The following is a 26,486-nucleotide window of genomic DNA, read 5'->3' as shown; positions in this document are numbered from 1 at the left end:
GGGCGCCTTGTGCAGATCTGCAGCTTGCCAAGGCCCTCTGACATCAACGTCAGCCGAGGCCCGGGGCACAGGCTTCAAGGAGCACGGCAGGATGGAGAGAACGGGGAGAAGTCATTTCCTGGGGGCGCAGAAATGGCTGTCTTCCGGTTTTCCCACACCACAGCACAGATTCAAATAACCCGGGCCGAGACCCTCTACTCCTCGGCCACTCAGGAGGTGGGTTCCACTGGGGGTGGGGAGGCTGCCCCGGAGGGGGCAAAGTGTTTTCCCTACAAATCACTGGCAATGCTCCTTAGAGGGATTCGAAACTGAACGGCCAGCTAGCAGACAAAAATTTGCAAATCTACTGCAGACCTCCAAGCACATATCAATCAAAATATCGACACGGAAACTTCAGGGAAATGGCACACTTAATATTCAACAGCAGAATGTTTCAGCGAAGCCATGCTCAAAATACAGCAGCGTCTTGAGAAGCATGGATGAATTGCGTTTTTTCCAAATAGACATAACGGAAAAAAAAAATGAAATAAGAAAAACACTAATGTTATGAGTAAACTCGGAGGAGAAACCAAAACTGTCACTGAAGGATTTTGCAGATGACAAAGCGGTATCATTCACTGTCCAAGACCTTACTTGCTGGTACAGTTGGGGTCTTAGCGCCGAGTTCTCAATCATTGTGTGAACCATGGTGATAATAGGTTCATTTTCTTTCATCTATTTCAAATCAGGAGGAGCATACAGCAAACGTCAGTTTACAGCATAGCTAGATTTGAAAGACGACACTGTAAATATAGCCTCTACTGCAATATCTTCCTAACAGTGCAGCTGCTTACATTTCACCCCAATTTAGATTATAGAAACCATCTCAAACAAGTATTAAGAGTTGCAAAATGCGCTGAAGGTTAAAAAGAAAGCTTACTAATTGCACTATCACTTTAGGTTTTACATTGGAAGGATTTTCAACGGTCAATCAAAGAATATTGCGACATATACTAAAATAGGCTGGAATGCATGGTGATTCAAAGGATAAACTAAAGGGCGGCAGGAGAGGAACTTAAAATGAGAGAAACGGCATCACGTGATTTCTTAGTCAGTGAACAAGCTTAAATGGCATTGAATTCTTTATAAGGCTAATAAAAACTGTTCTTTACAATAATAAAAACTTACATAAGAAACCAGTATTACTTAAAATCACATACTTTATAAATGTTAATCCCGATAGGCATGCTTTATACATACTTTAGTTTGGGTTTTCTTATTAGTTTAACAACCATCTCTAGAAATAGTTCAGAAACATGCAAACTCAATTTACTTAGCAAAGACCCAGTGTATCTTCCTTCCTAGCTCAAAAAAAAAAAAAAAAAAGGGTTGATGTTTCACATTTCCAGCGATGTTGTACTTAATTACTGCCTCAAGGAAAACATTTGTTTTAGCAGGATCTGAACTCACGAGTTAGAGCAATTCAAAAGAGAACTGTCATGAGCCACAGAGCAAAGGCCAACAACGTTTGCTACGGAGCAAACCAGTTAAATGCAATTAGTGACATTTTGTTTATATGATTTTCAACTTCCATTTATAGAAATTAAGATTTTTAACACAGCAAATGCAACTTTGATTTTGCTTCTCAGTTAAGTTCATTAACCCCAAGAGTCATGTATAAGTGAAGTGAAAAATTCTGAAGACTGTTTACTTAGGCAATCTTATTTTCAGACCAGCCAGCAATTGCTCATTTTATAAGATCTGTCTTACTGAGCGCGACATCTCCCCCCACTCACTTCCCCATAAGTGTAGTCTAATTTACTTTAAACAAGTTTTATTCAGGACACAATAATTTTATTTATTTATTTATTTATTTGCTTTTTTTGGGGTTACACCCAGCGATGCTCATGGGTTACTCCTGACTCTGCACTCAGCAATTACCCCTGGCGGTGTTTAGGGGACCATATGGGATGCTGGGGATCGAACTCAGGTCAGCCGCATGCGAGGCGAACGCCCTACCCGCTGTGCTATTGCTCCAGCCCCCAATACGTTAATTTTCAATACTATATTCAGGGCTCATTGCTGGTGCTCAGGGAACTCTGTGATGCTGGGCTGGAAACGGGGTGGGCTGCGTGCAAGGCAGCACCTGAGCCCTTCTCTCTCCTGTCCATGTCTCTGGCTTCTGACAGACAACCCCCACGAGAAAAACCAAAACAACAACAACAACAACAGCCACAACAGCCTTTCCTGTTAGAGTAGCTCCTGAACTGAATTGCAAGGTAGCTGGTCCCACTATCGTGAAACCCAAGCTTCCCTCCCCCCCACGCACCATTACCCAAATAAGGGATCCAAGCATTTTTAGGTGACATCTTCCACACAGAATTAACACGTATGTTGCTATGCAGAGCAGAGGCGACCATAGCAGTGGAGAGTAACTTTATCACCAAGAAACAATCTCAGGGGCGGGAGCGACAGGGCAGCAGGGAGGGCACTTGTGTGGCGACTGACCCATTTCAGTCTCTGGTGCCACATATGATTCCTGAGTGACCCCTAAGCCAGAGGCAGGAGTAAGCCCTGAGCGCTGCCGAGTGTGGTTCCGACCTCCGTTGCCCCCAAAAAACCTCAAGTACAAAATTTTGTTTAGGAAAAAAAAATGACAGAGGTCTAAGATCTTCATCTTTTTCTTCTTTTTTTTCTTTTTGGGTCACACCCAGCGATGCTCTGGGGTTACTCTTGGCTCTGCACTCAGGAATTACTCATGGCAGTGCTTGGGGACCATATGAGATGCTGGGGATCGAACCCGGGTTGGCCGAGTGCAAGGCAAACGCTCTCCCTGCTGCGCTATCGCTCCAGCCCAGACCTATGTTTTTGGCAGTACTTGGCGGCGCGCAGGGCTTACTCCTGCCTCTGTGCTCAGGGAGCGTTAACTGTGGACCTTGCGGGACCACGGAACCGGAGTGGCTGCTAAGCAAAGTACTCTGTCGGCTGTTCTGCCTGGCCAGGTACTGTGTCCCTTTGGATGTCAATCCTGGACCTGCAGGCCACGCTTTCCAGCATTATTTAATGGTGATCAGAGTGCAATGGTAACAGCAGCCAAATGGAAAACCTTGCGCCCTCAGTGGGCACTGTGTCGATGGCTGGGTGGCTGCTGAGATTAACGCCTGGAGTCCTGGCAGGGAGCTGACTCAGGATTTAAAGAGAGAGAAGCTTTAAGCTTTGTTGGAGCAAGCAATGTGAAGTGAGTGTGTTATGTGCCCAAGGGGGCAGGCGGCAGTTGGGAGGGAAACCGGGGACACCGGTGGAGGGAAGGTCACACTGGTGGTGTTGGAACACTAAGCCTGAAACAACTGTCTTATGAACAACTTTGTAAATCACGATGCTTTACTTTATTTTATTTTATTTATTTTTGCTTTTTGGGTCACACCCAGTGATGCGCAGGGGTTACTCTTGGCTCTGCGCTCAGGAATTAGTACTGGCAGTACTTGAGGGACCATATGGGATGCTGGGGATTGAACCTGGGTCGGCCGCGTGCAAGGAAAATGCCCTACCCGCTGTACTACCGCTCCGGGCCAATCACAATGTTTTAATAAAAATAAATGTAAAATAATAATGAGAGAAGGGTAAGTTGATCTATGCATGCACACCTAAGGAACTATTTCTGTGATTTAAAAATGCCTCTTTAATTCGAACCTGGGTCGGCTGCCTGCCAGGCAAATGCCCTACCCACTACTATCACTCCAGCCCCTACAAAAAATTTTTTTAAGCAAAAAGTATCAAAACTAGAATATTAAAATTAGAAGATATTTCTGGAAGTTAAAATTTTTCTTATGGCAGAGGGCAGTGAGAGAGCCAGAATTCAGGTTTTGAATTCTCTCACACCCACCAACCAGGACTCCTGCCACATCTGCTTTATTACGAAGGGGACCCAGAATCAGGCCTGCCCCTCCCCTCACAGAAGTCCCTTGGGGACATTCTATAGCTGGATACTTAGAAGCTGACTTAGAAGCTGACTACTTCCACAGCTCACACTGGAAGGAAGGCACAGTCTACCTGGCTTTGCTGCATAAATGTAAGACCTAGGAAAATGTAAAATGTGTGATGCTCTAAGAACACCTCAGAATCCTGCGCTCCAGTTACAAAAACAAACCACCCACCAGCACCAAAAGAACACCCGGAGGCCTACCAACTCCCTTCTGGTTGGAGTATGAGAACTCTGTGAGCCGAGATGGACTTTGTGTTAAGGAACCAGAGGAAAAGACTAATTAGTATGTGGAGGATGTTTAATAATGTATTTGGAAATGAGCTAAATGCTTTGCTTCCTGCTTTAATTCCAGCTTTGAACTAACAGGTAATAAGGGTTTAAGGTTTCGGCTAATTGCTAAATGGGAAAGCTATTCTAACAGGCCCCACTATTTTATAAAAATAAAGAACATCATTCAGATGTTACATTATTTTCATAATTAATTTCAGCAATAAATAAGAACATAAACAGGATACATTAGGTATCTACGTAGGTGATGCCAATCAGTTTCAATAACGGCATACTACTTGCACCCGACATTTTAAGGTCCAAATGCTTAGATAAAGGACCTGAAACATCTGACATAGACTCCTAGAGTCTTCTCTCTCTCTCTCTCTCTCTCTCTCCTTTTTGGGTCATATTCAGTGATGCACAGGGGTTACTCCTGGCTCTGCTCAGGGGACCATATGGGATGCTGGGAATTGAACCTGGGTCAGCCGTGTGCAAGGCAAACGCCCTACCCACGGTGCTACCGCTCCAGCGCCTCTGTCTTTTCTGTCTTGAGGTATGCCAGCAGACAGAAACACAGGCGACATCAGAGAACTCATCACCACCAAGAAGTGTCCCTTTGCTGTAGGTGCTAAAACCCTGGGCTCAAACTCACCCCAGCTGGGTCCAGACACAGACACACACACAGACACACAGACACAGACACAGACACACACACACACCCTCCCTCCCTCCCCCGCAGTAGTCTTAAGCTAGAGGATCTATTTCTCAAGAATGTCCTGTCTGGGTCAATCAGCTCTGGCAAAATGCAACAAATCACAGAATCTGCCGTGCCCAGGGGGACGCTGAGGAATCCAAGGCCTCCACAGACAGGCCCAGGGCTGGGGACACTGGCCACGCGCCCGCAGAGGCCTCAGTCTCAGGGCCTGGGCCCAGGGCTCGCTCTCTGTTGAACAGGAAGCAAGGAAACGCAAGGTGACTTCCTCCCACTCCCCCAGAAGAAGGTAAATAAATCTCTTTAGAACTAAAGGGTCTGCGCCACACTTAGGAAATTTTAAAGCTGAACAAACTGTCCACGCTCTGTATGCTTTCCCTCAGAGCAACGCCTTGTGAAAATACTACGATCTGACATTTAGAAGAATCAATACTTGAAAAAAGGCGTGGCTAGATCACACGGAACTTCCTCCTTTTGTACATTAGCCAGACTGGAGATTAAGGAGGAGAGAAAAAAAAAAAAAGGATAATCTGGGAGGCAAACATATGTTTGGGATGTCCAACATGGCTGGCATCATAAATTACCTAAGGAGTTTCTTTAAAGAAAAACACCAGTGGCACCCAAGCCGCCTGTGAGGCAAACACGGGATGCAGGAATAACGGGGCCCTCTCTGTTCAGGGCTCGGAAATACCCTGAACCCAGCACACCAAAAGGGAGGTCATCTCCAGACACACAACTTCTTTCATTTTGCTCTTTTTTTTTCTTGGCTTCTGGTCCACACCTGCAGATGCTCAGGGGTTACTCCTGATTCTGAACTCAGGAGTCACTCCTGGGATGCTTGGGGGAGCGGATGGGATGTTGGGGACTGAATCCAGCTCAGCCACCTGCAAGGCAAATGCCCTGCCCCTAGCCCCCTCCGGTTATTCTCCTTTGGCCTACACCATCCTGGTTCCAGGAACGGAACCCAGCGCTCCTTTCTGCCTGCAAGGTCCGCGCACACCCTCCTGCCCTACCTCCTGCACTTCTGCCTTGGGTCCTACTTCCTGAAAATTGAAAGCCCCTGGTTGAAAGAGATGCCGGGGTATACTTTGAAGGAAATTCTAAAAAGGACAAAGTGAGAGTTTACCTAAAGGTTTACCTATACTGAACTTGCTCCTTTTCTTCTAGGGTTTTAAAATCTCTCCACCCCCTCTCCCCTTTTCAAAAGTAAATTCTTCAGCTACGGGATATATTTTACGGATATTATTATTATTATTATTGTTGTTGTTGTTGTTGTTGTTTTTGTTGTTATTTTCTTTTTGGGCCATACCCCGTGGTGCTGAGGGTATCCAATGGGATGCCAGGGATCAAACCCGGATTAGCTGTGTGCAAGGCGAACGCCTTACCCACTGTATTATCTCTCCAGCCCCCTTACAAATACAATTTTTGCCTTATGGGCTGAATCTATTGTCCATGTTGAATGCCTGCTGCTAACCTGTGTTACTGTAACTTCACTCAGGTTATGTGTGCTACCATCATTATTCCAGGCTTTCACAGGCAGTGGGAAGTACTAAAAATCAAATGACAAACCTCAAACCCCTTTTGCAAAGTGCGCTGCTGTCTGTGTACATTTCAGATGGTTTTTATTTATTTATTTTTTTGAAAGCGTTTTACCAATACTATTTTGAAGGGATGGAACATTTTATAAAAGTGGAAATCCTGTATCTGTTAATAAAACGAGCAAACAACCAATATCCTTGCAAAAAACTAAATCTGCTCTAAAATAAACGAGTCTTAACTGAAGACGCTGAAAACAAGCAGGGGAGACAGCTGACGTGGTACTTTGGAGCCTGGGCCGTGCGGAGCCCCGGTCTCCCCTCAGCCCTGCGCCGCTGAGTGTCACCTCTCCCAAAAATAAACAAAAATTAAATTAAGAGGCAGTCTAGAAATAAGAATCTAGGTTTTAGCAATAGCAATTGTAGTCTTACTGAGCAAAACTTGGCACTGGATCGCAGAATTCAGAGACTTAAGAGCTTATGCTTTAATGACATAATGACACGCCTAGGTCAATCCTAAAAATGGTTTTGGCATTTCTGTCCAACATCATTTCCTTCCTGGGCTTTGGGTAATCATTTAAGAATTCTACTTTGTAAGCACCAACATCCTGTCATAGACTGAGTTCTACAATGCTCTGCTGAATGAACTTTCTGGAAAAAAAAAAGTATATATATTATATATATATGAAAAAAGCAAAGAAAACTACAGCAATGTGCTGCAACAGCTGCTATCGCTGCTACAGACGCTTGCATTCGTAATACAGAACTGGATTACAATTAGATATATTGGAGGTGGTGGCAAAGAGGTTACTTTCTTGTTCCTATCATATATATCAGCCTATATGCATGCGCACAGACATATAAAAAGAGGTTTGGCGAGATAGCGCAAAGGGCTGAACATATACTCGGCAAGCAGGAGGCATCCCCACCCCCTGAAAAAAGAAAAAAGGAAGTTCATGAACATGAATTCAACCTAGTTCTATGACTGGGGCTGAGTCGACGGATGGGGTCATCACGGCCACTTTGCACTGACCACTGGCGGCGGGGTCCAGGCCTGCCATCTGCGAGGATTCCCACCGTCTCACCCAGGGACAAGTGACGAACAGACCCTGTACCCAGCACCGAAGATGCTCCAACAGGTTCCCATGTCCAGCACCTAGCCCTGAGGCTGGCGCCTTGGGTCCTGCAGTCTCTCTCAGAAGGAACTTGGGCCCCTCCTGTGACTACCTCCAAGAATTAGGGTTGTCTTAAAAAAAAAGAAAGGCTCCATTGGGCTGGAGAGACAGCACAGCGGGGAGGGCGTCTGCCTTGCATGGGGCCGACCCGGGTTCAATCCCCTGGCTATGGTCCTCCAAGCGCAGCCAGGAGTAATTCCTGACTGCAGAGCCAGGAGTACCCCTGAGCATCACGGGGTGTGACCCAAGAAGAAAAAAAAGCCTCTATTGGAGAAAGCTCAGCTCAGCAGGGCAGACCTGGAACTGAAAAGCACCTTCTGCCCCGAGCGCCTTCCTCTCATGCCGGAGGACTGGGCCCTTTGTCCATCCTCTTTCTCCGGAGACTGACCGGGGCTCACTGGGACCGACTCCCTGGGCACGAGGGGCGGCACCTCCTCTGAGCCCGCTCATCACCTCCCCAAGTAACCTCGCCGTCAGCGGGTCCACACCGAGAAGGACCCGAGGGAAGACACACCGGCCGGCGAAGAAGAGCATCGGGAGACAGGCACCGGCGTCCAATGAGGGGCAGGGGGCTTTTCATACTGGATTCCCTCTCCTTCTCCTTTTTTTTTTTTGCTTTTTGGGTCACACCTGGCGATGCACAGGGGTTACTCCTGGCTCTGCACTCAGGAATTACTCCTGGCGGTGCTCAGGGGACCATATGGGATGCTGGGAATTGAACCTGGGTCAGCCTGGGTCAGCCGCGTGCAAGGCAAGCGCCCTACCTGCTGTGCTATTGCTCCAGCCCCTCTCCTTCTCCTTTTTATGTGTCCCTGGAGATCAAACCACGAGCTTCGCTTGTACGAGGCAAGATGCTCGGGGGGTGGGGGGTAGGGGCACTACATCACAGGTCCTTCTTCTGCATTCTAACCCCTAGCCTGCTCGCTGTCCCTTCTGTCTTCTTCTAGCTCGGCCAGTACTACACCCTCTCCTGCTCGAGACGGTCTGGGCTTCGCTCCCCTCTTGGCCACTTGCCCCTTGGCAAAATATCCAGAGGAGCCAAGACAGAACGAGGGAAAGGAAGTGACAGGGCGAGACGGAGGAAGAAAGCACAGGTCTCACCCCAAGGCCTCAGAGAGTTGGCGGTGATGTGCCCCTTGCAGCTAGTCTGGGTGTGTTTGGGTGTGTACGTGTTAAGTAACGGTCCGTTCACTTTTTCCAGTTTTCCTTAGTTGGCGTTCTCCACACGCCTGCTCTTTATCCCCCAGAAACATTACTTCTGGAGCTCTCCATCAGAGCTAAAAATAGAAGTTCCAGGACTCTTTGAAATATGAGCGAAAAATGGGATCCTGTTTGAGAGCTGACTAGCGTGAAGTCGCTGAACTGACAGGAACAATGAAAGCCATCACGCATCTTTCCAATCACCCGGTTAGCGCTTCTTCCTTCCGGGGGAGCTGTCTTTCAGGAACACAAAGAACAAAATGCAAAAAAGTACGCTGTTTTTTTTTTTTAATTTTAAATTTTCCACCTTGAATGGTTTCAGTACACACATCCAGCTAATTGTTTTGTTTCTCGATTTCCCTGGGAATAAGCATGTTTAAAGTATAAAAGTTCCTGTCTGCATAATTTTTTCATTAGAGTCTCTTGAGAGAGAATACCAACGAGGAATGCCCAGGGTGGACGGGTAGAAATCTTCCAAAAGCCACTTGCACATTTACTACAAAGTTCACAGATGATTAATAGTAACACTTACGCTATAAAACCAAACGCGACAGGAGACTTCTATGAACTAAAGTTTGGCTTACGCTTCTGTAAGTTTTCGAAGTCAGCCCTGAGCACGAATGATTTCCTTGCCTTACCCACCCGTGTTTATGAGACATGCTCATAAACAATTTTTACATTTACATAAATAATATCAGAGACAGGCTCTGCTACTCTCTCCTGCAAACCTAAAGTGTCTGCATGCAACAAGGACACCGCAGGTGTGCTGGTGGGGTTTCCCCGCACCGTCATAAGGCGAGCTGCTGTATCATGAGAAACTCTCTGCTTTCCCACAGGAATCCGAGTGTTCAGATCCTCAAACCGCTTGGTCTTAGAGAACATTCTATCTGGTGCCATGTTGCTGGCTGGCAGGAGAGCACTCAAGGTTTGTACAAGGAGCAGATTCTTCCCACAAAGGACCTTGAAGCTGGGAAGGAGTGAGTCCCAGGCCAAGTGCGGCCGAATGAGGCAAGGCCTTCCCTTTTCCCTCTCGGCATACCTGGCTCGGGAGTTACTTCTGGCTCTGCTCTTGGGAATTACTCCCGGTGAGAGCAGCACACTGGGGACTGAAGACGGGTCGGCTGTATGCCAGGCCAATACCCTACCCACTGTACTATCTCTCTGGCCCCTGACTATTACCAGTGTTTTTTTTTCTTTTTGGGTCACACCCGGTGATGCACAGGGGTCACTCCTGGCTCATGCACTCAGGAATTACCCCTGGCGGTGCTCAGGGGACCATATAGGATGCTGGGAATCGAACCCGGGTAGGCCGTGTGCAAGGCAAACGCCCTACCTGCTGTGCTATCACTCCAGCCCCTGTTATCAGTTTTAAAGGCAATCTCTATATAAAAAAAATTAGCTGTTTCAATAGTTAAAAAAAAAAAAGTTTAAAGGATGTGAGAAATTGGCCACAGAAATACCAGTGGGAGCAAGGTCCAGTTTGACGGGAGTCAAACACACTGACTGTTCAAGTAAGCTCAAAGGGGGAGGGGGGCTCCTGAACGGAGCCACCGTGGGGGGAGGGCTGGGTACGCACTGAGCATACCCCAGGGGCAATGTTCTCACAAAGGCGCAAGAAGCTGAGCTCCCAGCCCCGTGATGCGTCTGTCACCCGCATCTGTGGGTCTGGCCTACATACAAAGAGGGCAGTGTGTGGGGGCTGGAGTGATAGCACAGCGAGGAGAGCGTTTGCCTTGCAAGCGGCCGACCCGGGTTCGATTCCCAGCATCCTATATGGTCCCCTGAGCACCACCAGGAGTAATTCCTGAGTGCAGAGCCAGGAGTAACCCCTGTGCACCGCCAGGTGTGACCCAAAAAGAAAAAAAAAAAAAGAGGGCAGTGTGGCTTCTGCGGTGAGGAAAAAGACGCACCATCACAATTTCCCCAGGAAAGCTCACCAGTAGGCCGGGAAGTTAGAAGAGAAAGCCCGAGTGGCTAAGCGCTGACGCAGGCTGGCGGGAAGACAGGGCGGTGACCCCCGGTCCCTTCCTCCCGCCAGGCCCTGGGCAAAAGCCGAGTATCGGGCCCACCTTTATCCCCCGGGAGGCCACTCTGAGCTTCCTCTCTGTCTCCTGGTTTAGTTCTCAAAATCTCGGCCTCATCTCCCTCCTGGGACCCGGCCAGTTTCGGGCCCAGGCTATGGAAGCTTCTGGAAATCCAGGTAAATGACATAATTGAGACACATTCCGCTGGTGTGAGGCCTAAAGAAGAGACACGTGTCCTTCAAACCCCAGCTGGGCCCACGGGACAGTTTCCGCAAGAGCCGTTTTCCTTGACACAGAGCCGAGTGCATGACAGACCCTTGCCTCGCCTTTAAGCGTACTGCTTGGCTAAATGCAACCAGTTCACGGCCAACTTTGGGTACGCAACCCACTAAAGCTTGTCACCCCGTGAAGGGTTCAGGAACCAAATAAACCAGCACTTTCTGCACGTCACTAGTGCGGGCCAGAAGGTTGGCTACAATTAGCGTCTCCAAGCGATGCACCTGGCTGCAGGGAGACCCTGGAACTCCGAACAAGCAAATGCTGGTCCTAACGGCCCAATGAGGCCACCGCACTCCCACCTGGCCGTGTTCTGAGAAGAAAAGGACGTTCAGCAAAGGCCTCGCCTGCCCTCTGAAAGAACTGCGTTCTGGAGAGGAGGAAGCATTTTAACTGCCGGTGAGCTCAAATGTACTCCCCACTCTGACAAACAGCAGAGCAAGGCAAAACCCTGACTTGGGTGTTTGCCTCCCTGCTCTTCTGTGCTCTCGGCCACGCAGAGGGACAAACAAGGGGACAGGCCAACCAAGTGTCCTAACGTTCTGTAGCTGCGCCTTAACCGCAAGTTCACACTGTAACAGAGTTTCTCAAATATTCACCCGTAACTAATCTGAACAAGAAGAAAGGAGTCTGAGGCATTGACTCATTTTTCCCGTTCTTTTCCTTCGGGATGGGTGTGTGGGGGCGGGGGGGACGGGGGGGGGAGCTACCCCCAGTGGTGCTATGGGGAACCTGGGGTTGCCCTCTGCAAGGCACGCTAAGCCCCTCCTCAGACCCCCATTTTTTTTTTTTTTTTTGCTTTTTGGGTCACACCTGGCTCTGCACAGGGGTTACTCCTGGCTCTGCACTCAGGAATTATCCCTGGCGGTGCTCAGGGGACCATATGGGATGCTGGGAATCGAACCCGCGTTGGTCGCGTGCAAGGCAAACGCCCTACCCGCTGTGCTATCGCTCCAGCCCAGACCCCCATTTTCTAAAGAGACCTCAGATAAAGGATGCTGTGCATTACTGTTGGTTCACTGATCACACCTCGGGTCTCGACCAGACCAAAGTGAAAAACTGGGCCTAGGCCTCCCCACACTGTACAAGCATAAACATTGTGGGATAGTGTTTCAAAATGAAACAAGAGGCAGAAGAAAGTTTTACAATATAATCTGTACAATCTATTATTATTGTTGTTATTATTGGACTGGAGCGATAGCACAGCAGGTAGGGCATTTGCCTTGCACGCGGCCCACCCGGATTCAATTCCTCAGTCCCTCTCGGAGAGCCCAGCAAGCTACCGAGAGTATCCTGTCTGCATGACAGAGCCTGGCAAGTTACCAGTGGCGTATTTCATATGCCAAAGACAGTAACAAGTCTCACAATGAGACATTACTGGTGCCCTCTTGAGCAAATCGACAAACAATGGGATGACAGTGCTACAGTGCTATTATTATTATTATTATTATCATTATTGTTATTGTTATCATTGGTTGTTCTGGCCGTGTGCCCAGGGGTTACTCCTGGCAGTGCTCAGGGAACCACACAGGGTGCCGGGGACTGAACCCAGGTCAGCCGCATGCAAGGCAAATGCACTACTAGCTCTCCAACCTCCCCCAGTCTGGTACTTTAAAAAAGACACACACACAAAAAAATAAAAAAATAAAAAAGACACAAAGCTTCATTATACAATTAGCTCTCAGAGTCAAAAGTCAGACATCAAATCTATTGCTACCGGCACTAAGGATCGCAGGCTTTGGGGCGACCCTGTAGGGGGCGAATCTCCAGAGACTCAGACAGATCATTTTTGGTTTTCGTTATAAGCACTGACTACAATCAAAAATGAGCTTATCCCCCCGGCACCTCAAGAGACGACCTCTGCTTCTAGTCTGATGAGCACTGAGGAAGGGACTTTGAATCCATGCACTATCCTCAGCTCAGATCACTGGCGTGTGCGCTCCACGTGGGGGGGGCCAGGGCTCCCCCCCTGCCTAATCGGTCACCCCCCACACCACCCAGAGAGAAAACACATTTTTTTCCTCCGACAAAAACGTTACGTGACACAACTGGGTATTTAGTTGCTGGCCTTTGTCTGCTCTGATGGCTCGTTTGAGCAGAACCGAGAGGAAAGAGAGTGTTTGTCAGTTCCTGCTCACTGGTCAGCACGTCCTGTGGCCTCAGACGTGACCAGAGCTTTCCCCTCTCACTTGGAGACTTCAAATTGTCCTTTCCAATTTTGGCTACTTAAAGCCAATGAATCGATTTATAAACCCAGGCCACCAAGAACGCCAAGAGATACAGCAATTTGAAATAGGTTACTGGCAGTAACAAGATTAAAAGCTGGAAATGTTTGGGCTTTTAAATTAATGAAAAGCTGACACAGTTGAAAAAAAAAAGTTACACATGAAAACCTCATTAATATTCAAAGTTACCAAGAATGCTTTTTCTGTAACAATAATTAACTGTTCACACAACACAAAGGATGAGTTTGAAAGTATGTATCTCATTTATATTAAGTGCAATTATCTGAAGCCGTAAGAACCTGGTTTATTTAAAGAGAGATTTTCATAGGAAATGGTGACATTCAGGCACGGGTGGTGACCAGTTTCTAGGCAAGGATACTGCCAGGTTTCTATGATTGCCTCATTCAAGCCCTCACTCAGTTTGCTTTTTTTTTTTCTTTCCAATTTATAGTGTAATTCAAACAACTTTTGAATTTCAAAATTCTTCTCATTTGCACAATTTAAAAATTGGAATAAAAAAATCAAAAGGGGCCAGATTGATAGTACAGTGGGTAGCGCGCTCCTGTTGCATGCGGACCATTAAGGTTTGATCCCTGGCACCGCATACGGGCCCCCAGAGCCCACCAGGAGTGACTGCTGAGCACAGACCCAGGAGTCTGAGTACCACTCTGTGTGTGTGTGTGTGTGTGTGTGTGTGTGTGTGTGTGTGTGTGGTGAACACCAAAACCAAATAATAAAAAGATGCTAAGAAAACTAAAAACAAAAACAAAAAACCTGCACCCTCCCCCGGAAAAGAAGGTGAATTCCTGGAAAAACTCTGCTAACATGGTAAGAGAACCCAGAGGGTAAGAAAGGAGATGCCGGGATGCGGTGGGGGGGAGAAGAGATGGACACGTGTCAGAGGGAGGCGGGAGCCAGCAGGCAGGAGGGAGGCACCCCACCCCGACTTGTCCAGACTGTCTGAAGTCTGGTGTTTCTGCAGTCCCGGCTTGGATTCACTCAGGACCTACCGGGAACTGGGTCATTTCCGGGACTCCAGATCGCTTCAGAGGATTCCTGAAGTCTAATGTTTATAATACCCCATACTTTCCCAAAGCTCTCTCGAGCTTCGAGCTTCCTAGGCCAAGTTGCTATTAGGAAAGTGATTTCCCAGGAATGCCAGGATAGATGGGAGAACTTTTGGAGCCTGGAGGGGAGGGAGGGATCTGGGTTCAGGAAGTGCTGATTTCTTTGCTTTTCTATATTTTTAAAAAAATTTTTAAATTTATTTTTTTCCTTTTTGGGTCACACCTGGCAACGCGCAGGGGCTATTCCCGGCTCTGCACTCAGGAATTACCCCGGCAGTGCGTGGGGGACTATATGAGATGCTGCGGATCAAATCGGGGACAGCTGCTACAAGGCAAACGCCCTCCCCACTGGACTATCACTCTTGCCCCAGAAGTGCTGATTTCTAAAACATCTTCATTGCCATCAAATGAAGCAAAAACCAGAAGAAAAACATTTTGTGGGGGAAAAAAATGACCCATTAATAAAAGCATGCATTTTTTTTTTTAAGATGAAAGAAGAAAAAAAATGATGTAATACTTTTTTTCTTTCCTGAAGTCGGGGTTGGTGACACTCGAATGTACTCAAGGCTCACTCCTGGCTCCGAGCTCAGGGATTATTCCTGGCAGGACCACATGGAGTGCTGGGGAACAGAGCCGGATTAGCTGTGTTCAATGTAGTACTCTACTGTCCGTCCTACCTCTCTGGCCCCTACTGTTCTCCTAAAGGGCCAGCCTGGAGGAAAAATCTCTCTTGAAACAGAAAATCCCTCTTTAAATACAACTAATTTAAAGTGGTACATTATTATTCAGTTACAAGCAAATATAAACATGCAAGTATTTGTCCTAGAGCATTACTCTATAAAAAAAACTTCAATTTCACAAAACAATTCGAACATTTTGATAAATATGAAATTGGCTTTGTGTTAAAAAAAAAATCCCACTCACTGGAAGGAATTTTATGTTTAAGAACATACCAAAGTTAAAGGCAGTCTCACCCGGGATGGGGGTGGGGGATGTTAACGGGGAACTTCCTGGAAATACGGCGTGTGTGGGAGGCCACACTTCTGCACGCTCTCCAAAGGCGCCCTGCGTGAAGCGGGGACCGCCGGGACGTCAAACTGACGACACGGGGTGGGGACATGGAGTTGGGAGTATATGACCAGGAACCCTGGCACGGCTCTCCCTACCCCTGGCCTCCTACGGGGAAGCCTCCCCAGCCAGTCAGCTCCAAGCTCAGCCCCGCCTGGGCGGGACTCCCCTTGGGTAAGAGGAAAGAGAGGACCCCGGTTCTGTGCCCCCTTGACCCATCTGCAGGCGTCATTCCTGAACTGCCAACCGTGGGTGTCGGGGCTACGAGCCCGGAGTGAGACCTGAGAAACCACACTGCACTTTAAGTTCAACTCAGTAGCATAGGAAAGAAGAAAATTCTACAAATCCCACCTGATGGTCCAAATATATGGTGTTCCTTTGGAGATGATGTGAAAGAATTTCATTCTAGCAGGCATGAATCAAGAAACAAGAAAGGGGCGGGGGGGAAGAGGGTGCAGAATTCAGGACAAGGTCAGTGTCAGGATCGGGAAAACCAGGTCGCTCACCACAACCCCTTTACATCACAGAACCCGGCAACCTGCACGCGCATGCGCCCCCGGGAACGGTGCAGAGGACCGAATACTGCGGACAACCTGGGGTCCTGGGGAACAGACATGCACGTAAGCGGGACGGGGAAGCAGAGGCCGCCTTCCGACCTTGGGCCCCATCATTAGGAGCTTTCCCTGCTGTTTGCTTTTTTTTTTTTTTTTTTTTTTTGCTTTTTTGGGTCACACCCAGCAATGCACAGGGGTCACTCCTGGCTCATGCACTCAGGAATCACCCCTGGCGGTGCTCAGGGGACCCTATGGGATGCTGGGATTTGAGCCCGAGTCGGCCACGTGCAAGGCAAACGCCCTCCCCGCTGTGCTATCCCTCCAGCCCCTTTCCCTGCTGTTTGGACAACAGGACGCTCTGCGTGTGCCAGAGGCCGTGAGGCCCGCAGAGAACCGTCTGTGTGTGCGCGTCCCTCTCATGGGGAGCGGAGGGTCCCAGGGGCAGGCCCGCCCAGACGGCAAGAGTCCAACTACCCAGAGCGATGGAGAGGCGGGGTCGTGCAAGCCCGGCCGCCCCTGCGACTCCCCGGCCCCCGCCCTCTCTGGCCGGACCTGGGTGGGGAAACGGTCCCCCTGCCCCAAGCCCATGGGCGCGGGCGGCGGCGGCGGCGCGGGTGGGCGCCAAGGAGAAACGCGCCCTGCCCGGTCTCCCGCGTCCAGGGGTCCGTACGGAGGGAGGGTGCCTCGCGGGCGCATGCTCGGGGCGGGCGTCCGGGCGGCTGACCTTGGGGCTGTGCGCCTCCAGCTTGAGCTGCATGAGCTGGGCGAGGGTGTGCTCCCGGACAGTGCTCAGCTCCGCCTGCTGCCGCCGCAGCTGGATGAGCAGCAGCGTGAGCTCCTCGGGCTGGGGGAGGGCGAGTCAAGAGGCCAGACAGTGGCAAACAGATTAGATGGGCGCCCCCCGGGGGGGACGGACCGCAGACCTGGGCGCCTCGGCACCCCGCTGAGCGCGCAGGGTCACCTGCGGGACACAGCAGAGAGCTCGAGACCCCTGAAGGTCGGGGACCAGGCGAGGGCGCAGGGGTCAGAGACGGGCTCGGGGGAGCTCAAGGGTACCCGGCAGACGCGCCCAGTCACTCCGGGCTCCCGGGACAGAGCACCGGCATACACCTCCCCTCCAGCGGCTTCCCCGGTGTAGACCGCTGCCGGCACCTTCCGGGGTGTTACTTTACGTGACCGGAGGATGGGCCGTTGGTTGATTTTTTAAAAGAAAATCATGCATTTTATCCACACGGGAAGATCTCCTGCCTCCAGGCTCTGCTTCCCAACTCGTTACTGTGGTGTCCAGGAGAAAGACAATTTCAAAGGCATCGAAGATCCCTCAGTAAGTGGAAGGGATTAATTGGATATATTTTTCTTTTAGTTTTCTTGTGTTTTTTTTTTGGGGGGGCGAGGGGGTCACACCCAGCGATGCACAGGGGTCACTCCTGGCTCTGCACTCAGGAATTACCCCTGGCCATGCTCAGGGGACCATATGGGATGCTGGGAATCGAACCTGGGTCGACCTCCTGCAAGGTAAACGCCCTCCCCGCTGTGCCACCGCTCCAGCCCTGGATGTAATTTTCGTTGTTAGGCCATAGTCAGGTCTGGCTGGCAGAAGGCTCGCAGGCCCCAAAACTCCGTCTGGGGATTCTCAGTCTTTTGGTAACTTCCACCGGTGGACGGGCCATGGGGAGGTGCCCCCACTGGTGTCCACGGGCCACTCCAGCTGTGGTGGTCCGGACACCGACAACTTTTTTTCACTCTTTATTTTCCATAACAATCTTTGTCGGGGACAGAAATCGTACATCCACAGTAAACTAATGGAGCCCTTTTTTGGGGGAGGGAGGAGCGGGGTGAGGAGGGCACAGCAGGCAGAGCTCAGGGGTCACTCCTGGCTCTGCACTCAGGGGTCACTCCTGGTGGTGTTCAGGGGACCATATGGGATGCCCGGGATCAAACCCAGGTTGGCCGCATGCAGGTCAAACGCCCTCCCCGCTGTGCTCTCGCTGCGGCAAAAACTCATGGATTTTTTAGGGAAAGCGGAGATGAGACCGTGCAGATGAGACAATGGTCTCTTATACTAGTCCAAGAAGGTGGGTCTTGAGGAGACTCTGGGCTCTCGCGGCCCAGCAGTGACTTGTGGCCATGGACGGAGCTGAGGGCAGGCCGGGGGTTGGGGCTTTGGGACTCCTATGGCCCAGAGTTACAGTATTTCAGAGACAGCGAGAAAAAACCCTGGAACTGGTTTTATTATCTATGGAGTTCAAAAGGTCAAGGGATGTTAATAAGGCTGAAAGAGTCCAGCAAGTTGGTTATATATTGAAATTTGGGGGGAAAATACAGAGAGGTACATTTGCGTCTCCAGCCTGATCCCCAGAAGTCGTGGACATAAACTTTATCTTAAACATCCACTAGAGGGAGCAAGCAGAAGGGGAAAGATCAAAATAGGCTCTTTAGTGGTCTGTGATTCAAGTCTGTCAGAGGAAGCCCCTAGCATTTAAAAAATCCAACATCTAAAAGGTTTTAGCGTGAGCCAAAGCAAATTTGAAAGCTGTAATAAATAAACCACAAAACAGTTTAAAGTCAGGAACCATTTCAGGGTTTTTAAGATTTAGGCATTTGAATGCAGGAGATTCTAAACAACGAACGACCACATAGCTCCCCAAATTATGTCTTCATAGAATTTGAGGCCACCCCCCAAGATTCAAGCATGTTTGCCCTAATCAAAGAACGTCAGCAACGTGAAATAAGGCCAAGTTATATTTTGTCTTTCATTTGAAGAGTGATAATGCCCTGGGACTATTACTTCCTCCCCGACTCAACATAATACTGAGAAAGTCCCTGTTTGATGCTTCTATTTGATCATCTTTCTTTGCATAAATAGGAAGTCATTTTTATTTATTATTTTTGGAGGGGGGGATGGTGGCGGTTGGTTGGGCCACACCTGGCGGTACTCAGCGCTTATCCCTGGCCCTGCACTCGGGGGGCCAGAGGGGGTCCTGGGGAATGAAGCTGAGCCGACTGCGGGCAAGCAGGTGCTCTCCCAGCTGCACCACCTCTCCGGCCCAGCAATCATCTCTTTTCTCCTAGAATATTCACCGGTATACACCCACGAGGCCAACTTTAGTGACCGTGTCATCAGCCTGCGGGTGGCCTGCCGGGCCTCGTGACCAACTCTACCGTGGGTCTTAAGCATAAAGGAACGAACGTCCCGGGAAGGGAAGGGACCCGCCCAGCGTACACAATGGGCCTCGACACTGCACTTGGACAGACGGACAAACCCGCGGCTGCGCCGAGAGTCTGGGGACAGGAGCAGCCGGGGTCTGAGCTACCCGGGGACGTGGCCGGGGAAGCCCCGCACTCACCGTTTTGCCCTGCAGGCTCTGGGGGCTGACGGACTGGAGCGGCAGGCCGGCTGGCATGGACCTCCTGTCGGCCACGTAGACGTGCTGGGGAGAAGCACAGCACAGAGGCTCACGGTCCTCTCCGGGAAGCCTGACACGCGCACTATCAAGTAACGCTGCAGAGGCCGCGCACACGGACGCACATTTTGGGGGTTGCTGAGGAGGGAGCCTCGGGCGAGCTGGGTAAGTCTCTCACCACTGAGCTACCTCGCTTAAAACCAGAGTTTAGCGTGAAGGTTAGCTTTTAATTGATTTATGTCTTTATTTGGTTTTTGGGTCAGACCTGGCAGTGCTCAGGGGTTCCTCCTAACTTCGCACTAGAGATCACTCCTGGTGGGCTTGGGGGGGCCCTGTGGGGTGCCGGGGATCGATCCTGGGTCAGCAGCGTGCGAGGCAAGGGCAGTGCCTGCTCTATGATCTCTCTGGCCCTCCAAGATCAGCTTTAAAATAAAAAAAAAGTGGGGCTGGATCGATAGCACAGCGGGGAGGGCGTTTGCCTTGCACGCAGCCGACCTGGGTTCGACTCCTAGCATCCTATATGGTCCCCTGAGCACCGCCAGGAGTAATTCCTGAGTGCAGAGCCAGGAGGAACCCCTGTGCATCGCTGGGTGTGACCCAAAAAGCAAAAAGAAATAAAATAAAATCAAATAAAAATAAAAATAAAAAAAGTTCTGGGACTCTGTGGAAGGCCTGGCCGGGCGCCCGCAGGGCACAGGGCATGTGGTTTTGAGTTCAACCCCCGGGGTCGCACCCACAGCGAGGGAGATCCTGGCAGCTCTTCTCCCGGGGAGCCCCGGGGATGCGAGTGAGTGAAGTGATTTCTGGCTACACGCAGAAAGCGCGCGTGCGCGGGTGTGGCCGCCAGCAAGCACCGCTACCAAGAGGCCGTGTGAGCACCAGGGCCAGGAGCGAGACCTCGGACAAGGCTGTGTGTGAGGCCTGCCGAGGCCCAGGTGAGCACCACAGGCACGAGGCTGGAGGGAGCCTGCGTGTGGGGGAGCACCAAGGTTGAGAGCGGGTGCCAGAGCCTGACCTGCCAGCCGGCACGCTGCCCCAGCCAGGTGTGTGTGTGTGTGTGTCTCATACACACACACACACACGGAGAGACCCTGTCAGAATAAGGAGCCGCAGTATAGGCGCGGGGAGGGAATAAAACCAACTCCAACTCTGGGGGCCAGAGCGATACTACAGCGCGTAGGGCGCTTGCCTTGCATGTGGCCGACTGGGTTCGATTCCCCAGCACCCCATAGGGTCCCGAGCCCACCAGGAGTGATCTCTGAGTGCAGAGTTGGGAGTAACAGCCCCCCTGAGCACCATCAGGACTAAATCTTTCGTACAGAGCCCTGAGCCCGGCCGGGTGTGGTCCCAAAACCCATCAACACCCCAAAAAGCAACGCTGGCTGGATTCCCTTCTCTGCTTCCGGCCCCCGCCTGCGGTTAGGATCTCCTTCAGGAGAAGAGCGCGAAGAAGAAAATTCACTCTTGATAAATGTGTTTGGAAAAGGGGAGACGGACCTTAATAGCTTTTCTGGCCGATTATAGATTCATTTCTGAAACTGCACTAAAGCTCCAAAACGGCCCTTCCTGAAGGTTAGCCGCAAAGTGGCTTCCGCAGCTCCAAGACGACTAACTCTCCCTGCTGCTACATTAACATGCATGGGCTGATTTGCATGTTAAACATCATCTTCCACTTTCTCAGGACTCTGAAATCCCAGCCCCTGGGCATGTGGGAAGCACTGGCTCTCGGGCGCCTGCTCAGAAGGTGACACACTTTAGTACACGAAGCCCCGACACACGTTGGCAAGGGGGTTACATGCCTAGGGGGCTGCAATAGGCCGCCGGGGGCCATAGGTCACTACTGACCACTGGGCTTGAGGCACTGGAAAACCTTCACTGTCTTGGCGGCAGATAGGAGGTTTCCAACACTCTTTTTGTTGCCGTTGCTGCTCTGGTCTTGAGGGCCACACCCGGGAGTAATGGGGGGGGCTGCCTCTGGGTCAGTGCTTGGGGGGGGTCGGGGGGAGAGGGCGGTTACTCCTGGCGGTGCTCAGGGGACTGCTGTCATCAGTGATGGAGACGAAGATGTTCCCCACGGGCCGAAAGGCCCCTATTCCACTGTGAGAAAGCTCCTAGCAAACCCCAAACCCTGACAGCCTCGAACTGGGCATCTGCGCTCCTGCTGGAAAGCCCTGACGAAACGGGCAAGCTCAGCGTGCTACTAGAACAATCACGCGGGTTCTCCTCCCGGAGACAGCCATGAGCACTCTGGCATGTAAGAGAAATACTTTTAGTTCATTTCGCCTTGCACCTCACAGGAGATTAACTTGAGGCCTTGCTGGAGTCCAATTATCTTTAACTGCTTCATCAAAGGGATTTATTTATTTATTTATTTATTTATTTACCCTCCCCCCTTACCACGCCCAGCACTGCTCCTGTGTTAGGGGCCAGGTGGGGCTTGGAACCAAAATAAGCCCCACCCCCCCAAGACAAAGCAGGCACCCCAGCCCTTGGGGCCATCTCTGGGGCTCCCCTCAGGGGGTTTCTGAGCAAACCTGGGGCATTATTTATTCTTGCTGAGAGTTTGGGTGAGGAATTGCAGCAGGAATGAGGCGCGGCTAGAGCCACTCCCTGACTCAAGGCACCAGTGCACCAGTATCTTTGTGTTTTTCTGATTTTGGGGGCCACACCCAGCGATGCTCAGGGGTTACTCCTAGCTCTGCACTCAGGAATTACTCCTGGTGGTGCTCAGGGGACCATCCGGGATGACGGGGATTGAACTCGGGTCTGCTGTGTGCAAGGCAAGTGCCTTACCCGCTGTGCCTGGCACCAGGATTTCCCACCACCATTTCTGCAAAGTTAGAATAGGAGAATATTTGGGGCGAGAGGGTCTGAGGGGACCCGGGAGACGGCTCCAAGAGCTGTGGGAGCCCCGAGTTTGAACTCTGAATACCAACTACAGTCCCCACCCTCTCAGAAAAATGAAAAACAAAACAATCTTTTGTTTCTGTTTGAAAAAAACAAAAACAAAAAAAATGAAAAATGAAAAAATGAAAAACAAAACAAAACAAAACAAAAAGCAAGACTGAAGGGGCGTGGAGAGTTGGTAGAGCACCAGGGCACTTGTCCCCTGTAGTCGACCTGGGTTTGATCCCTGCATCCCATATGGTCCCTCCCAGCCTGCCGGGATGGCCCCTGAGCACAGAGCCAGGAGGAAGCCCTGGGCATCGCTGTTCACGCCCAGGAAGAGAAAAATCTGGCAATGCAGGAGAGTTCTGGGAGGAGGAATTTAACTGGCTGGAAGATGGATATAACACACACATTTCATATTTGTTATTTATGCTGCTGAAATGGTTTTGGTCTATAGTATAAAGCTGGATTTCTCTTGACTATTATCTTGTCTTTAATCGTCTCATTTCTCAGTAAGTTTGATTTATCTGGTTTTGTTCTTGGACCACACTCGCCGGTGCTCAGGGCTGACTCTTGGCTCTGCACTCAGGGACCACTCCCGGTGGTACTGGGCTCCATTAGGGTGCCAGGGATTGAACCTGGGCCGGCTGCAGGCAAGGCACGCGCCCTGCCTGTTACACCATCACTTTGGCTCTGGTTTAGCTTTTGAACGTATTAAGCGAGAAAACACTGAACTTGGTTACGACGGAGATCAAGGTGCCATTTCTGGGTGGGACAAACAAAAACCTTCTCTGAAAGAAGTTTCTTGGGACTTACTAACTCCTAACTAATGTGACTAATGGAACAGCCCAGGCCAGAGAGATAGTAACGGGGTTTAGGCAATCTGGGCTCCGTCTCGGGCACCCCAAACGGCCCCCAAGCCTGCTAGGAGAGATCCCTGTGCACAGCCAGGCCTAAGCCCCAAACAACCCCCCCCCCCCCCAATGACGGGGCAGGAACCATCCTTCCCCGCCCAGCTCAGAGCCTCCCCCAGAGGTCCCAGAAGCCGGTGGCTCTGGATTTGCTTCCGTCACTCCCCACCACGCCGGCCACCAACTCAAACGCCAGCAGACCAGGCGGCACTGGTGGCCTGGCACCAGACAGGGCCTAAGAGGCGGGCGTGGGGGGGAGGGGAGAGTCATGCACTGGATGCTTTGGGGGGTGGGGGCCGCCAGTGGTGCAGGGTGCGTGGCGAGGGGTTGGGGCGGCGGTGACGCCCAGCCCGCGCGGCCTACCTTGGGGTGCTGGGCCCGGTGCCTGCGGTCCACGGTGACGTCCCCGCGCTGCAGGGGCGAGGCGAGGTCGTTGCGGAAGGCGCGCGTCGGGGAGTAGGGCGCGTAGGGGGGCGAGGCGGGCTCGGGGCCCCCGTGCGGGGCGCCGGGGCGCGGCAGCGTGCCCTGCTTGCTGTAGAACTGCCGCTGCTGCCACTCGTACAGCTGCCACATGGTGTCGTCGCGCAGCGAGCGGCGCTTGTCCTCGGGCGGCTCGTGCGCGCAGGGCCCCGCGCCGCACACGCTCTCGGGCCGCGCCTTGCTGTTGCGGGGCAGCGTGCGGTAGCCCTCGGGGTAGCGGGCGGCCGGCGGCGCGCGGTGGCTCGGCATGTTCCGGGGCAGCGTCTGGTACGACACCAGCCTGCGGGGGACAGGGCCGGGCGTGAGCCGGGCGCCCCCCGCCCCGCCCCGCCCCAGCCCTGCACCCCGGGCCCCGCCCCCCACCCCCAAACCGGGCTTCCACTTGCACCCAGGCCCTGCACCCGACCCCCGTACCGGCCCTGCAGCCCGGCCCGCACCCAGGCCAGACCCACACCCCAGACCCGCACCCCATATCCCGTCCTGCGCCCAGGGCCCGCCCCCAGGCCGGCACCCCGCCCCATATCCCAACTGGTACCCCAGTTCCCGCCCTGCGTCCTGCATCCTGCCCCGCCCTCCCCACCACCCCGGCTTCGGCCCTGCACCCAGGCCCCGCCCCCTGCCCCAAACCCCAGGCCCCCCAACCAGCCCTGCACCCCCTCGCCCTGGCCTGCAAACCACCCTGCACCCTGGCCAGACCCACAACACCCTAGACCCGCACCTTATTCCCTGCGCCCTGGCCCTCCCCCAGTCCTGCACCCAGCCTCGCACCCCACAGAGTTCCCCCACACCCAGGGCCCGGGTTGGCCCCGCAGCCTGTCTCCCCACACCCCGCCTGGCACCCTGAAGATGGCTTAACGGGCTGGAGTGCGTGCTTGGTGTGTGGGAGTCTCAGGTTCAGATCCACCGGAAGCTCCCACCCTTGAAACCAAACCCCCAACCAAATCACTGCAAGGCTTTATAAAGGGGGCCGGAGAGAGAAGAGAGCGCAGCAGATTGGGTGCTTGCTTGTACACGGCAGACCCGGGTTCGATCCCCGGCATCCCCTATGGCTTCCCAAGCACTGCCAGGATGATCTCTGAGGACAGAGCCAGGAGTAAGTCCTGAGCACCCATGGGTGTGAAGCAAAAACAACACAACAACCAAGATTAAAAATTATTCATGTGCATCTAAAATATAATTCTTTTTTTTTTTTTTTTTTTTTTGCTTTTTGGGTCACACCCGGCGATGCACAGGGGTTACTCCTAGCTCTGCACTCAGGAATTACTCCTGGCGGTGCTCAGGGGACCATATGGGATGCTGGGAATCGAACCCGGGTCGGCCGCGTGCAAGGCAAACGCCCTACCCGCTGTGCTATCACTCCAGCCCCAAATATAATTCTTTTAAGATGTTAATAGAATAGAGGCTGCAGAGATAGTACAGTATTAAGTTAATCCGTGCACACAGCAGATCTAGGTTTGATCTCCAGCATCCTATATGGTACCCAGAGCATCACCATGAAGCGTTCCTGAGTGCAGAGCCAGGAGTAACCCCTGAGCATCACTGGGTGTTCCCTCCCTCCAAAAAAGATGCTAACAGATTATTCAAAGTATCACTGTCACTGTCATCCCGTTGCTCATCGATTTGTTCGAGCGGGCACCAGTAACATCTCTCATTGAGAGACTTATTGTTACTCTCTTTGGCATATCCAATGTGCACGGATAGCCTGCCAGGCTCTGCCGCACGGGCTCGATACTCTCGGTAGCTTGCCGGGCTTTCTGAGAGGGGTGGAAGAATCGAACTCGGGTTGGCCTCGTGAAAGGCAAAAGCCCTACCGCTGTGCTATCGAGGAATAAAATTAGAATACTTAAAAAGATACTAGGTTAGCTTTTGTGTTTCTTCATCATCTTACACCGGGCCGAGTTAGAGGCCAACAGCTTCAATTCTAACTCTCAGTGCAAACACGACCTTTGAACAACAATAAGCACGGGAAGATCACACAGGTATTCAACTTCCACTTCCACCCCCCTGGCATAAGTTCATATCCTGTATCGAGTGTCACCGGGTGAACCAAACACGCGGGAGCTGGGTGCCCCAGAAGCCCAGACGCCTGCCCGCCGCTCTCAAGGCTGCAGTAACGCCTTTCTCACGCTGTCTGCTGTCATGCTCCTCTCCACACAGTCCATCTGCTGCCGCCTACTGGGTCTAAGCAAACACCCTTGGCACAGGGCCACAAGGGCTGTGGGACTCATGCGCAAGTTACTGACCAAACCGCTGAGTTTCTGAAAGCCGATGCCAGAGTCTCTTCTGCCCCAGACACCTGTTACTGCAGAAACACTGACGCAGTATTTCCGTCAGAGTATTTCTGTGAGCAAAGCTGCCAATGTGGTCGTTTACTTTGTTACTTTTTATACATTTGTTATAGCACAGAGGGTAGGGCGTTTGCCTTGCACCTGGCCCAGCTGGGTTCGATTCCTCTGTCCCTCTCGGAGAGCCCGGCAAGCTACCGAGAGTATCCCGCCTGCACGGCAGAGCCTGGCAAGCTCCCCATGGCGTATTCGATATGCCAAAAACAGTAACAACAAGTCTCACAATGGAGACGTGACTGGTGCCCGCTCGAGCAAGCAAATCGGTGAGCAATGGGATTACAGTGATACAGTGATACAGTGACACAGCTTTGTTTAGGTGTTTGGGCCACACGCCTGGTGGTGCTCAGGACTTAGTCCTGGCCCTGCACCCAGGAATCACTCCTGGTGGGG

General features: G+C 51.5%; 1 protein-coding gene across 12 annotated transcripts in view; it reads right to left on the bottom strand.

The window, feature by feature from the left end:
- The window catches only part of PLEKHA5 (pleckstrin homology domain containing A5), a 205,309-nt gene that overhangs the window by 39,029 nt on the left and 139,794 nt on the right, over nucleotides 1-26,486 (bottom strand). For 9 of the 12 annotated variants that reach the window (XR_008626951.1, XR_008626952.1, XM_055118299.1 and 6 more), the window contains 5 exons: nucleotides 23,635-24,031; nucleotides 19,415-19,498; nucleotides 16,792-16,911; nucleotides 15,865-15,918; nucleotides 634-714 (listed from right to left, as the gene is read on the bottom strand). Coding sequence is in view for 9 of the 12 variants with exons in the window: in XM_055118299.1 (XP_054974274.1) it covers nucleotides 634-714; nucleotides 15,865-15,918; nucleotides 16,792-16,911; nucleotides 19,415-19,498; nucleotides 23,635-24,031 (736 nt within the window). In the remaining 3 variants the exon portion in view is untranslated. Of the gene's footprint in view, nucleotides 1-633; nucleotides 764-15,864; nucleotides 15,919-16,791; nucleotides 16,912-19,414; nucleotides 19,499-23,634; nucleotides 24,032-26,486 lie in introns of all 12 variants that reach the window. The other 3 variants (XM_055118303.1, XM_055118304.1, XR_008626953.1) reach the window with 2 other exon arrangements.

This window comes from Sorex araneus, chromosome 10, assembly GCF_027595985.1.
Source record: "Sorex araneus isolate mSorAra2 chromosome 10, mSorAra2.pri, whole genome shotgun sequence".
In the NCBI taxonomy this organism is placed as follows: Eukaryota; Metazoa; Chordata; class Mammalia; order Eulipotyphla; family Soricidae; genus Sorex; species Sorex araneus.
The sequence above is the reverse complement of the archived record's forward strand: the minus strand, read 5'-3'. Positions and strand labels throughout refer to the sequence as shown.